We start from the raw sequence: 16,111 nt of genomic DNA on the forward strand, positions 1-16,111 counted from the left end.
ATTATTTATGCAGGTTTTGCTGAAAATAATGTCCGTTTTCAACGAATTAATCTCAGGGTCCTTTCAATTATTCTGATAGTTCGTTTTCTGACTCAGCTAAGTTGTTGAGTAGAATTCCAATATTCCTATTTGTCATAATTAGGATCTTTGTCACAATTATTTTATAGAAGATATTTTATGATATATTTTGCTTATATCTTTGATAGACCTATCAAGAGATATAAGCAAAATATAATATAAAATATTTTTTATTAAATAGTTTTGACTAATATACTAATTATGACAAATATGAATATTGGAATTCTACTCAACAACCTAGCTGAGTCATAAGAACGAATTATCAGAAGAATTAAAAGGACCCTGTAGTATAAGATTAATTCGCTGAAAAACTGCCATTGTTTTCAACAAAATAAATTATTATTATTATTATTATTATTATTATTATTATTATTTTTTTTTTTTTTTTTTTTTTTTTGTTTTTTTTTGCTCTATCACAGTCCTCCAATTCGACTGGGTGGTATTTATAGTGTGGGGTTCCGGGTTGCATCCTGCCTCCTTAGGAGTCCATCACTCTTCTTACTATGTGTGCCGTTTCTAGGATCACACTCTTGCTGATGAGTCCTGGAGCTACTTCAGGCTCTAGTTTTTCTAGATTCCTTTTCAGGGATCTTGGGATCGTGCCTAGTGCTCCTATGATTATGGGTACGATTTCCACTGGCATATCCCATATCCTTCTTATTTCTATTTTCAGATCTTGATACTTATCCAATTTTTCCCTCTCTTTCTCTTCAACTCTGGTGTCCCATGGTATTGCGACATCAATGAGTGATACTTTCTTCTTGACCTTGTCAATCAACGTCACGTCTGGTCTGTTTGCACGTATCACCCTATCCGTTCTGATACCATAGTCCCAGAGGATCTTTGCCTGATCGTTTTCTATCACTCCTTCAGGTTGGTGCTCGTACCACTTATTACTGCAAGGTAGCAGATGTTTCTTGCACAGGCTCCAGTGGAGGGCTTTTATTATTATTTTTATTATTATTATCATTATTATTATTATTATTATTATTATTATAATTATTATTATTATTATTATTATTATTTGTAGTAATAGTTGTTGTAGTAGTAATGACATTTTCTCTTTTTTATATTAGTAAATGTTTACAGTATAAGTATTAATTTTGAGAGTGATGATAGCTGAACTAATAATCCTGATTTGAATGTTAATTTCTGTACACAATTCTCAATCACAACTTTGTTTTTCGTGATTTTACTTTGCGTTTTCAAAAAAACGACAATTTTCATTAAAAACCACATGTTACACACACACACACGTATATATATATATATATATATATATATATGTATATATATATATATATGTATATATGTATATATATATATATATATATATATATATATATATATATATATATATATATATCAGGGTACTTTAGCCCAGTCACCTCCTCTGCATCATACCCAAACGGGCGAGGCTCGAATCCCGTCCGGGGTCAGTGCGCTTTTCATACACCTTTTGGGTGTAAGTGTAAAGTTGGTTCGATATTAAGGGGGTATTTGTGGCGTAATATTTGTGAGCGTAAAGAGCCACGTTTGTATGTGTAATAAAACTGCACACTATATAATATATATATATATATATATATATATATATATATATTATTATATGCGCGTGTGTGTGTGAACATACGCTTGCACAAACTGCAATCAATCGTAGTCTTAACTGTAACCTTTGTCGCTCATATATCAACAAAACTTGCATCCGGTTCCACAGCTGAATCCTTCCTGGAATTGATAGATAACATTTTGCAAAATTAACTCAAAAACTCTAGAGGTGAACTATTTGTCATTAACTCTTGCTGTAACGTCAATCTTGTTTAAAAGAACGACACTAGCGAGGGGGGAATAACTTCAAAAAGATTAAGGTACAGAATTGCTGTTCTAATCAAAATGATGACTTGTTATTTGTTAAAGTTATGGCCTAGCCTTTGATACGGTAAAGACGCGAGAGAAATGAAGATTAAAAAAAAGCCTCAGTAATATTATTCGAATTAATCGTTTGATGGTTAAACGTATTTTAGATCCTAATGATGGATAATGCGATTTATTATTATGACATTCGAGATTTAATTATATCTAATATCAAAATTGCTGAACCATTATTCAAGAAATATTGACCTCAAAGATAATTATTAATATGTAATCTGAAGGGACTCATTAGTTTTAAACGAATATTAGCCTTAATTATTGCATGGGCTCATGTTAATAATCCTCCATTTTAAGAATGGTGAAGTATATTAGATGTCTGCTGTCACAGGAAAAGAGAAGGCAAAGACAAGAGAGAGACTAAATCTAAAACGACAGCAATTTGCACAGCAGAGTCGAAATTAATTATATCTCCATTGTCAACCGGATGGATCTATCCCTGTCATTTTATGTGTCAGGCCCGAAAAGACTACGTTCGAATCCTGTACGGGCCAAGTCAACGTGTCCTTTGATTCCCTTCGAATGTACTACTCCCTAGGTTGGTAAGATGAATAAGATTAAGGGATATTTGTGGGTTTAATGTTCGTGACTATAAAAGAGCCACGTCTGTATGGGTGGTTATACATACATACATACATATATTATATATATGTATATATGTATATATAGTATAAATATATAAATATATATATATATATATATATATATATATATATATATATATATATATATATATATATATGTATGTATGTGTGTGTATGTACAGGTGATATATATATATATATATATATATATATATATATATAATATCTATATATGACTGGTAAAAATGTTCTGTAACAACAGAATTCCATCTAATAAAAGGAGCCCATAAAAACACCAAAATGTAGAGAGAAAAGTACTATATTTCAGAGACTGCTGTCTCTCTCTTCAGGTATATGAATGAGAAAAGTTTACAGAAAAGGTGGTATTTATACCAAGAGATTAGTCCACAAGTAAGCCAATTTAGGTCACCCCCGCTGATAATCTTCCTTTAATCTTCTTAAGCGTTGGTTGAATGAACACTGCGTCGACGATATCTGATATCCAATTCCCTTTTGAGATGTTCATTACCTGCTTCTCTTTTATTAAGGCCGATTCCATCATTTGACTCTTGTACCGGCAGTTGCTGCTGTGTGATAGAGGGAAGGGGTTTGATTGCAGAGTCCATCTCCCGAATCCGTACATTTTTGGAAGTACTTGTTCTTTGAGGCATTCTTCCAAAAAGTGTTTTTGGTTTTTCAGCCGGTGTAGTCTGTTCAGTTCTTTCTCAAACTTGCGGAAAACTGGCTTGACTTCCGCAAGTTTGAGAAAGAACTGAACAGACTACACACGGGGCTTGAAAAAAACAAAAAAAAACACTTTTTGGAGAATGCCTCAAAGAACAAGTACTTCCAAAAATGTACGGATTCGGGAGATGGACTCTGCAATCAAACCCCTTCCCTCTATCACACAAGATTTTCCTGGAAGAAAGAATCACCAGTACGAGAAACGACATCTTCGTGCTACGCAGAGTGATATATGGAACTCAATCTAATCTTCGCCTCCTCACTACGGACCACATATACAGGTATCTGAGTTCATTCTGTTCCGGACATTGCTGCCTATAATAGCGTGACTCATTCCAACAGACTTTTACGCAAGTTAAATAACCTAATAGATAATAGCGCATGGAATAATCTTGAACAACAAGACAAAGTTTTAAACTTATCCAACACCCCCCTTACAGTAAATCAACATTTAGTTTTAAATTTAGGCTTATCCTTTGCCCTTATGCCAGACCGCAAAAACAACCTAGACTTCATAGTGGCTTTTGATAAATTCATATCTGACAAAAACTTTAAAAGGAGTGTTACTAAATGCTTTAACTGACCTTCATAAGAAATATCCTGTTCCCCGCAGATTCATGATAGCCATCCACTCGCTAAAAAAGTTAGATGTTATAATAAGTAGATCCGACAAAGACGGCAAAATTGTAATAATGGACAAAGACTTCTACCTCGACAAAATCAACCAGCTCCTTAGCGACACAAATACTTACGAAAAACTGACGAAAAATCCCCTCCAGAACGTTCCCACAGAATTTTTTCGGAAAGTAAGATTAATTGGCCAAGACAAAAAGAGTATTGAACTATTAGAGAAATTTAAAGTAATTAATCCTAAATTACCCTACTTTTATGGTCTTCCCAAAACTCACAAAGACAATCTTCCATTTAGACCCATCGTTTCATGCGCCGGAGCTTTCAATTACAAAATTTCTAAATGGTTAGCTGGCCTCCTTTCTCCTTTTTTAGGCACTTTTTCTCCCAGTCACATCAAACATTCGGAAGACTTTTGTCACAAATTCAGAGAAGCACATATACCACTTCACAACATAAAACTTTTAAGCCTTGACGTAGACTCCCTATTCACAAAAGTACCAGTACAGGACGTTCTTCAGTTTTTAAGGGAAAAATTATCCCCCTATTCAGATCATTTCCCTTTGGCACTTGACAAAATAATAAAGTTAGTTGAATTATGTGCATCTAATAACGTATTTTCATTCGGGGAATCATTCTACAAGCAAAAATTCGGATGTAGTATGGGTAGTCCTTTAAGTCCTATTTTAGCCAATCTGTACATGGAATACTTTGAAACTACAGTAATAAATGCAATAAAACCCAAAAACATGCTGTGGATGAGATACGTGGATGACATACTAACATTTTGGGATAATAAGTGGGGTAATTTTAATGAATTCCTCTCAAAATTAAACGCATTAGTGCCCAGCATCAAATTTAAAGTTGAATGGGAAACAGACAACAAAATTCCTTTTCTTGATGTTTTAATAATCAGAGACACGACAGAATACAAATTTACCATATACAGAAAACCAACGTTCTCACTTTCATATATTCACTACTTTAGCTATCATGACAATACTATCAAGATAGGTGTAGCTAGCAACCTATTCTTAAGAGCCTTACGAATTTGTTCCCCAGATTTCCTGGAAAAAGAATTTGAACTAATTCGCAAGCAACTTTCATCTTTAAAGTATCCTGACCATATAATTGAGAAAGTAATTCAAAAAGCAAACGTAATTTTCTACCGACCCCCTGAAGACAAGACCAGAGACACACCCAACAATAAAATAAAAATTCCCCACCTGGAGACGATTAAGAGAGTAACTCACACCCTTGGGAAATCCAACCCTTTTGCATTTACCTACCCAATACCTTAGCCAAATCCCTGATTAACGTCCAACAAAAGACATCTCCCAAAGACTCTGGGGTATATGAGATCCCATGCCAGGACTGTGACCAATCTTACATCGGATTTACAGGTAAATCACTTCCCCAGAGATTAATACAACACAAACGGTCAGTTAGGTATGGACAACAGAACTCGGCTATTTTCAACCATATAAATGAACATAACCATAGAATAAACTGGAATATGTCACGTGTAATTTATAGCAGCAACTGCCGGTACAAGAGTCAAATGATGGAATCGGCCTTAATAAATGAGAAGCAGGTAATGAACATCTCAAAAGGGAATTGGATATCAGATATCGTCGACGCAGTGTTCATTCAACCAACGCTTAAGAAGATTAAAGGAAGATTATCAGCGGGGGTGACCTAAATTGGCTTACTTGTGGACGAATCTCTTGGTATAAATACCACCTTTTCTGTAAACTTTTCTCATTCATATACCTGAAGAGAGAGACAGCAGTCTCTGAAATATAGTACTTTTCTCTCTACATTTTGGTGTTTTTATGGGCTCCTTTTATTAGTATATATATATATATATATATATATATATATATATATATATATATATATTTAGTGTGTATATATAGATATATATCAACTTGTGTATTTACGCACATACTTGTCTGTTGTATGAGTCCATGTGCGTCAGCGAGCGAGTGTATGTGCACAAACAATTAGCCTAAGAGGGTATAATCACTCATACCAATCTTAACTCTGGACCATGCCTCTCATCAATTTAGACATTTTACTTCCGGTTCGACGATTGAAGCCTTCCCGAAGGGTCTGGTGGGGGAGGGGGGGGGGGGAGGGGGGGACAAGCGGTAATGACAATGTTTTTGCAAGGCAATGACGTTCGCTATTTCTTATTAACAAATAGCAATCTTTGTTAAAACGAACGACCCCAGAAAGGGGCGAAGAAAAGGTAAAAATCACGGTACAGAATTGTCTCTTTTCCTTTGCCTTCTTTTTAATGTGACAGAAAAAAAACTAATAAATTTCATCGTTCTTAAAATGGAGGATGCATTATTGACGAGCTATAGTAGATTCACATCAACCGTGCATCTGATGTCTAGGCCAGCCCCTTACGACGCTCCTGATTGGCTGTTGATAAGCCAGTCACAGGGCTGGAAACTCTCAGTCTCTCTCGATAGTTCACATGGGCAGGATCTATGTTCCACCCTCTCCTGAGGGATACTTTTGAAAGAAGTAGCCCTCAGGAGAGGTGGAACATAGATCCTACCCATGTGAACTCTCTCGAGAGACAGTTTCCAGCCCCTTGATTGGCTTATCAACAGCTAATCAGGAGCGTCGTAAGGGACTGGCCCAGACATCAGATGCACGGTTGATGTAAATCTACTGTAGAGCAGTAATTGTAAGACTAATATTCGTTTACTTATTCATGGTTAACTTTGAAGAAGCGCAATATTTTTTTAATAACGGCTCAGCCATTTTGATATTAGATATAATTAGATCTTGAATGCAGTGACATAAAAAAGATTATTCATTATTAGGATCTAAAGTTTATACATCAAACGATTAATTCGAATATGTTTACTGCAGCCATTTTTGCTACGCTATTTCTCTCGTTCCTTTACCGCGTCAAAGGTTATGACATAACTATGACAAATAACAAGTAATTCTTTTGATTGCAGCAGTAATTCTGTGCCGTAATCTTTTTGAAGTTATTCCACTTTTGAGACTGCAAAGGCATTGGAGAAACAATGTTGGAACTCGCTGTGAAATTTGCTTTTTCTTTAGCAGTTACTCCTTATCTGTTCTAGATAAACTGATAGCTGTGATTGCGACCTTGAAAAGGAAATAAGGGCTATGAAAATTTAAAGGGACGAAACTGAAAGCGTTTAATGCACAACGGGAAAAAGACATGAGACATAAAAACACAAACAGAAGTAAAATAAAGCAAAATAAAAAGAAACAAATAGTGCTAGAGATAAGAAAAAAGTAAGCACACACACACCCACAGAGCAAGTAAGAAATGCTTGATAAAACTGACAAAAGATACAAAGGACAAAACTGAAAGCGTTCAATGCAAAAAAAAAAAAAAAAAAAAAAAATGACTATTGCAGACACACATGGTATAGAGGAGGTAAGAGTTAATTGATAAAGCACAGGAACCAAATTACTGTTGCCGATACACATAGAAGAAGAAGGTAAGAGGTATACCTGATAAAACACGCAAACAGAAAGGAAATAAAAGGAGGGAAAAGGAACAAGAAATTCCACTCACCTTATCTTTTGCACTCCTAGAGTGCACGGGGGAGCACTGTTTGCAATTCGCGTGGTTGACGTCGGCCTCTCGTTGGCAGTTGTTATTGTTCAACGTCAATTTCTTGGACTGGAAGAGAAGCTCAGCATTTAATGGAAGCTTCATCATAAACAATCACAGATAATTAATAAAAGAAAAAAGTACTCAACAAAATTCCACACATTTATCAAAATCAATTCAGTGGGTCATGATCGTATTTACTATAGTAGATTCACATCACCCGTGCATCTGATATCTAGGCCAGTCCCTTACGACGCTCCCGATTGGCTGTTGAAAAGCCTATCACAGGGCTGGAAACTCTCAGTCTCTCGAGAATTCACATGGGCAGGGTGTATGTTCCACCTCTCCTGAGGGATACGTCTTTCAAGAGTATCCCTCAGGAGAGGTGATACATACATCCTGCCTATGTGAACTCTCGAGAGAGACTGCGAGTTTCCAGCCCTGTGATAGGCTTACAAACAGTCAATCGGGAGCGTCGTAAGGGACGGGCCTGGACATCATATGTACGTTTGATGTGAATCTACTAAAGTAAAGCTTATAAACGAATTTTTTTATTATTGTTTAAATAAATAAATGTTTAATACAAAAAGATTATTCCCTGCTACAACAAAGAGTCAAAAAAACAATTGCGTGTCATAATAAAAATGTACTTGTAAAGTTTGCTCATAGTGGGTCATAAACGACATTGATTAAGGTTTATAATTTTTTTTAATACAAAGAGGGAGTAAGTACAGAAATGAAGACTGGCAGGAACAACGAATACGCAAAAAGATAATAAAAATTATGCTATTCTTTAAGAGATAATACACGAAATGAAGTCCACGCGTTTTTGCGTTGTACGTTTGTTTGTTTCAGATTGTGGCAGTTTATGCATAACGTTTTGGTACTGAGGTAGTTAATTTGTGTATCAATCTAACAATCTATATATATTTGTCTACATATATTCATATACTATATATTTGTGCTCATTAACTCTGTTGTCCACAGATTTTAGCATTCACTTATTATACTCTAATATATTCATGTATGTGTTGAATGGAAACTCTGTCTATCAATGAATTAATTTAATTCTATATATATCTGTTACATCCATCTATCTACCTATATATCTATCTATCTATCTATCTATCAATCTATCTGTCTATCAATATATCTATTAATCCATCTATTGATCTATATATCTATTAATCCATCCATCTACAAATATATATGTTAATCCATCAATATATCTATATATCTAATAAAAGGAGCCCATAAAAACACCAAAATATAGAGAGAAAAGTACTATATTTCAGAGACTGCTGTCTCCCTCTTCTGGTAGATGAATGGGAAAAGTTTACAGAAAAGGCGGTATTTATACCAAGAGGTCCATCCATCCACAGGCAATTTTCCTGTAAATCTGATGTAAGATTGGTCACAGTCCTGGCATGGGATTTCGTAAACGCCAGTGCTGTGACCAATCTTATATCGGATTTACTGGTAAATCACTTCCCCAGAGATTAATACAACACAAACGGTCAGTTAGGTATGGACAACAGAACTCGGCTATTTTCAACCATATAAATGAACATAACCATAGAATAAACTGGAATTTGTCACGTGTAATTTATAGCAGCAACTGCCGGTACAAGAGTCAAATGATGGAATCGGCCTTAATAAAAGAGAGGCAGGTAATGAACATCTCACAAGGAGCATGGATTTCAGATACGATCGACAAGGTTTTCATTCAACCAACACTTAAGAAGATCAAAGGAAGATTATCAGCGGGGGTGACCTAAATTGGCTTGCCTGTGGATGGACCTCTTGGTATAAATACCACCTTTTCTGTAAACTTTCTCATTCATCTACCTGAAGAGGGAGACAGCAGTCTCTGAAATATAGTACTTTTCTCTCTATATTTTGGTGTTTTTATGGGCTCCTTTATTAGATGGAATTCTGTTATAACGAGAAAATTTTTACCATCATATATTATATATATATATATAATATATTAATCCATCCAGCTATTATATACTTATTAATCCATCATCTGTCTATATATCTGTTAATCCATCCATCTATCTATTCTGTCCATAAAGTCCCAGTACCATTACAGGTATTCATTGCTCAGAATGGCACTGGGACTTTGTGGACACCCTGTATATCTGCGAATCCACCACGTATCTACACGTCTACCAACCTGTGGGGTGATGATGAAGCCCAGATCGCTGTAGGAGATGTCCGTGAATTCCTCTCCATTCACGACCTGCTTCCCTTCCAGGCGAATGTGGGGGGGCCGTTGCTGGAACATGACTCCCCCTACCCCATCTCCGCCCCCTCCTCCCCCTCCTCCACCTCCTCCGTCTTCGTGCTGGTTTCTGGGCGAACTGCTTCCAGACCCCATGGCTGCTGGAGTGAGATGGCAAAGATGTAAGTGAGAAAAATAGTAAGCATGGAAAGATCATATTCTTACTCTACTTTTTATTATTTGTGGTTGTGAGTTAAAGTTACGAAGGATGCAGCTGAATTATCTACTATAGTAGATTCCCATCACCGGTGCATCTGATGTCTAGGCCAGTCCCTTACGACGCTCCCGATTGGCTATTGATAAGCCTGTATGAACTCCTGAGAGAGACTGAGAGTACCGAGCCCTGTCATTGGCTTATCAACAGCCAATCAGGAGCGTCGTAAGGGACTAGACATTAAATGCACGGTTGATGTGAATCTACTATAGTACTAAGATATTGGTCTAGTCTCGTGCGTTTGTGATTTCAATTGATGTCTAAAAATATTATGTAAGCTTGGAATATTTCCCAACAACTATAATAACTCTTTTTTTTTATGTAAATCAGAATTACTTATATTTTAATATTTCAATTAATATCTACAAATATTATGTAAGCTTGGACTATTTCCCAAGAACTTTAATAACTTTTTTTTATAAATAAATCAGAATTACTTATATGTAATATTTCAATTAATGTCTACAAATATTATGTAACCTTGGACTATTTCCCAAGAACTTTAATAACTTTTTTATAAATAAATCAGAATTACTTATATGTAATGATTTCAATTATTGTCTACAAATTATGTAAACTTGGACTACTTAACAAGAAATTTAATAAATTTTTAACATAAATCAGAATTACTTATATTTCATTATTTCAGTTGTCTACAAATATTATGTAAGCTTGAAATATTTCTAAAGAATATTAATAACACTCTTTTTTTTAAATATAAATCAGAATTACATATAAAATTAATTTAAAATAGAAACATTACTTAAAGTATATTATCTCCATTCGTGCATTTCGTCTGGTCAGTGGTACATCGTGTAGTGTGAACTAACTAAACTTACTATAATTTGAATTATAAATTTAACAATAATACGCACAGAAATTCTCTAAACTATTTATTCCACGCAGGATCAAAACTACCTATTGCGTGCGAAACACCCAAGGAACATAGACAAGTTGTAAAAGTAAGTAACAAGACATTTTAATTTATTTTTTTCTCTCAGATATCAGCGCTTATTCAGGATGTAGTAGTAGTTAGCTGTACTAACTTTTATGAATTCCGGGGTACAGGTCTGTCACTAATTTTGTAAATTGCTTTTTATTTTATCATTATATCAGCGTGTAAAGTATGATAATTATCCAAGTAGATTTTTGGTGTCATTGCAATACTCCCGTTATGCTGTAAATAATTCCTTTTCTCTTCTGTTCTTTCCTGCATTAGTTCCTCGTTGGACGAATGGGTTGTGCTCGCCTACCGATTCGGTAGTCCCGAGTTCGATTCCCCATTCTGCCAACGTGGAATCAGAGGAATTTGCTTCTGGTGATTAGAAATTCATGTCTTGATATATGTGGTTCGGATCCCACAATAAGCTGTAAGTACCGTTGCTAGGTAACCAATTGGTTCCTAGCCACGTAAAATTATCTAATCCTTCGGGCCAGCCCTATAGGAGCGCTGCTAATCAGCTCAGTGATCTGGTTAATCTAAGATATGCTTAACTTTTTGTTCTTTCCTGCTGTTTGTGAAAGACCTTAGCCACATTCACATACACAAATACACTCACACGCCCACGCAATCACATGGATTAATATACAGAATGTCCATAAAGTCCCGGTACCATTAAAGGTATTTATTTCTCAGAAACCATACAACATCGTGTTTAGCAGTTTTCTGTAGAATGTTCTACATTTCCTCAAGTTTACATTCAGAGCACTTCATTCTACAAAAAAACTGCATTACTTTTATGTTATATGGTTTCTAAGCAATAAATACTTCTAATGGTACTGGGAGTTTATGGACACCCTGTATAAATGGGTTGATGGTCTCTAGGAGACAGGGAGGGATCATCAAACCACGTCAGAATCGTCTAGGACCTAGGTGGCCACCGAAATTAAAGGTGGCATGATACTAACAAGGTAATGTCGCTTTTAGGGCGCTACTTAAGAGTACTTCATTTCATTAGTTTCTTTGTCGTATCTTGAATGGATTTCCTCGATGATTTCCGTCCGTAATATTCTCATTGTTCTTGAAGAGGATTAGAAATATAGCAGAGTAAACATTAATCAGAAATAAGAACTAGAAAGAGCAATGACGACGTAATGCCTATTTAGCACGGAACCAACATACAACAGTAAACAAATCAGTTCTTAGATGGATGAGGTCACAAACAATTCACATCAACGTCTAAGCCCAATGACCTAATACGAGTAATGACCTCGATTTGCCAAAATGACAAACGGAAATGCCACGTTGAATGGAACGCTTATATGAGAGTCAGTATTGAGTTCCCGCCATCGAAAATAAAGTGAGAATCAATACAGGTCGTCGTCAGTGTAAAGGTGACGTCCTATCAGGAGAGGATCAAGGTTATGTCTGACGGTCTTACAGTCTGACTTGACAGCTTATTATGAAGCTGTCTCAACGCCACAATACCAAGCGCTGGGTGACGAATGGCAGGGTCATCTGCAAAGGTCACGAGGTCAATTCCATTTTTTTTAAATGAGCGATTCTTTGCTAGATTTTAGGCTTGAATTCATATATGCCGAATTGTAGGCCTAAGGTAATATACGCCAAATTATAGGCTTATAAATCAATATTTGACAAATTGTAGGTAAGGTAATACATATATATACCGAATTGTAGGACTATGGTAATAGGTATATTCCGAATTGTAAGCCTAAGGCAATTCATTTATTCCGTATCGTAGGCTTAAGGTAGGTAGTTAATACCGAATTGTAGGCTTAAGATAATATGTGCCACATTTTAGGCTTAAAGTAATACATGCCGAATTGTAGGCCTAAGGTAATATATTCAGCTTTGTAGGCTTAAGGCAATTAATTTATGCCGAGTTATAGGCTTAAGGTAGATAGTTAATTAATTTAGGCAATTGATTTATGCAATCAATTTATGCCGAATTATAGGCTTAAGGTAGATAGTTAATACCGAATTGTAGGCCTAAGATAATATGTGCCAAATTGTAGGGTCAAATTAATCCATGCCGAATTGTAGGCCTAAGGTAATTTATTCAGATTTGTAGGGTTAAGGCAGTTAATTTATAAGCCGAATTGTAAGCCTAAGATCATTTATTTATGCCGATTTATAGGCCTATGGTAATATATACCGAATTGTAGGCTTATGATATATGCCGAACTGTAGGCCTAAGGTAATGTATGGCGACTTGTAGGGGTGAGGTAAAATATGCCAGATTGTAAGTCTAAGATAATATGCCAAATTTTAGGCCTGGGGTAATATAAAAAGTACTTGATGGATACGCGATCAATTTCTTTAGCTGTATGAACAAATATGCACATATGTATGTTTTATTTTTTACGGAAGTATTCTTTTTATTAACAGATATAGCTACAACAGTCTGTGAAACATCTGATGGCATAAAGAAATCATGAACATGTTCCCGTAACCTTATCCGAATGGTATTTTCGGTCAATGTCATTCCATGGACTCGTGTTTTACCCAGTGACTCCAGCCAGCATTTTTCACTGCCCTGTAATTCATAGATTTTTATTCGGTGATAAAGACTCGGTCGATCTCTCAGATTTCAAAATATGGTGAACGCCAATTTTTTTTTTTTTTTTATCGTTCTTAACCTTTGCTCGCAAAGGAAAAATAAATAAATTACCGCTTGATATTGAATTTGAAGTCAGGATAGAAGAAGTCTCGACATCAGTTCATTCAGTGAATTGTTAAGAGTCCAAATATTAATTTTTTGCTCAGAACTTCCTACAATACGAAAATTCAGTGCGTATATATATATATATATATATATATATATATATATATATATATATATATATATATATATATATATATATATACTTATATATAGTATATATATATGTATATATATTATATATAGATATATATATATATATATATATATATACATATATATATATATATATATATATATATATATATATATATATATATATATATATATATATATATATATATATAAACTGAATCACGAGAATAGAGAACGTGACGTATATGGTGCTAGGCCTTCCGACTCACCGTCCTTGACTTAATACCACTCCGTTGTTTCACCTTCCTTCGTGGATTTTGCCTATATATATATATATATATATATATATATATATATATATACTATATATTATATAATATATATATATATATATATATATATATAATATATATATATAGTCGTATATACGTATAGTACTTATAGTACAAATATTTACTTCTGTAAGCGCTGGATTTGTGTAAAGGATACAGTGAGATATTCTTTTCTTATTAATAGCTTTCACAGTTACCCCGGCTTCAGTCTAATCTAATACCTGCTGCTTTGATATTCAGGTAGATAGATAGAGGCTTCTTCATATATTTCCCGTTCGAACTCAGTGTTTACATAATCAAACGCATCCCAATACACGCCCACCAAAAAAATAAAGAAATCGAGATGCTAAGAGGTCTTACTGGCGTATTGTTATTATCATTATTAAGATATAAAGGTCCGTGGCCCATTGAAACTTTCGATAGGAATTCTAACAAACCGTGATTCAACCTCCAGCTTACTCGGGGCACGTGCTAAAATTTACGGTCAAATAGCGCCGTTGTTTCCCCAACGAAAATTGAAATAAACACGCTGTATTCTATTAGAAATAATTGCTCTGTAGTGTTTAACATGCGCAGTATTTATTTGTTATTTCATTCTAATAAATAAATCATTGATATCCTATCTTAAAATTCCTGCATATTTAACTCAACGCGAAAACCTTTTTCGGACCTTTTTTAGGCTTTTCGATAGACCTTTCATACCCCAAACCCGCCTCAGTGGCGTGGTTGGTATGGTGTTGGCGTGCCACCTCGGTGGCTGCGAGTTCGATTCTCGGTCATTCCATTGAGGAGTGAGAGATGTGTATTTCTGGTGATAGAAGTTCACTCTCGACGTCGTTCGGAAGTCACGTATAAAGCCGTTGGTCCCGTTGCTGAATAACCACTGGTTCCACGCAACGTAAAAACACCATACAAACAAGCAACAAGCAAACAAACAAACCTACAACAATAACAACAAAGCAGTTTGTAAGCGTAAAGATAGTAGCAGTCCCGACTACTTTATCGGTTGTCTAACAAATTAAGAAAATTACTATTGAAATACTGATACGGAACCTTCACCTAAAGTGGACTGCTCGAATTACGTATACTACAGCTGCCCGTATCCATAACAGCCAATACGGACCCCGTACCCCAACATTAAATTGATATTGACAGTTAGTACAGTCCTTTGATACTCAAGAGCTAACTTTAGTGGATCCGGTTCACAAACGACTTTATACCTTAGTGATACCGAATTGTAGGTCGTTATTCTCGCCTACAGGGACTCCACCCACTTATAGAATTGAATCGGCAACATGAAAGACTGACTCTATTTGCAAGAATTGTGGAACGAATGGGTTTCCTTTTGCCATTGTCTCTGTATGAAGTTATAGTATGCGATACCTGTATGTATAATTCAATACGAGATTACAAAATCATCTAGTTTTCGAACTACACCACTATTTTGTTGGTGAACAACAAAAATGCATTAATCCAGTCAACAGTTTCATTTCATCTACTCCCCGAATCATAAAAAAATAAAAAAATATAAAAAAGGGGATCCTGTGAATATGAGTCCTATGATAAGCTTGAAATTCTGCTTATAGTGCAAGGTACATTATTTTAAGGGCCACTTGTCCCTAGTAGCAGTCCATCAATAGGATTGCTTATTGGTACCTACAGCGCAGATACACAAGTAGCGTATCAGGGAATGCTCTCTGCGCATAGATATGTACAGCGCATGCGCGACAACAACAAATCATTGCTTAGGCCCTGGTATAGTAGATTCACATCAACCGTGCATTCGGTGTCTAGGCTAGTCCTTTACGACGCTCCTGATTGGCTGTTGATAAGTTTCCATCCCTGTGACTGGCTTATCAACAGCCAATCAGGAGCGTCGTAAGGGACTGGCCTAGACATCAGATGCACGGTTGATGTGAATTTACTATAGTAACTGCGT

General features: G+C 35.4%; 1 protein-coding gene across 1 annotated transcript in view; it reads right to left on the reverse strand.

The window, feature by feature from the left end:
* Nucleotides 1-16,111, reverse strand: part of LOC135225065 (uncharacterized) — a 64,202-nt gene that overhangs the window by 11,971 nt on the left and 36,120 nt on the right. Inside the window, exons 2-3 of the mRNA XM_064264330.1 lie at nt 9,761-9,969; nt 7,543-7,650 (exon numbers count right to left, since the gene is read on the reverse strand). Of these exons, the coding sequence (XP_064120400.1) occupies nt 7,543-7,650; nt 9,761-9,969 (317 nt within the window). The remainder of the gene's footprint in view (nt 1-7,542; nt 7,651-9,760; nt 9,970-16,111) is intronic.

Source organism: Macrobrachium nipponense, chromosome 12 (genome assembly GCF_015104395.2).
Source record: "Macrobrachium nipponense isolate FS-2020 chromosome 12, ASM1510439v2, whole genome shotgun sequence".
NCBI classification, from domain to species: domain Eukaryota; kingdom Metazoa; phylum Arthropoda; class Malacostraca; order Decapoda; family Palaemonidae; genus Macrobrachium; species Macrobrachium nipponense.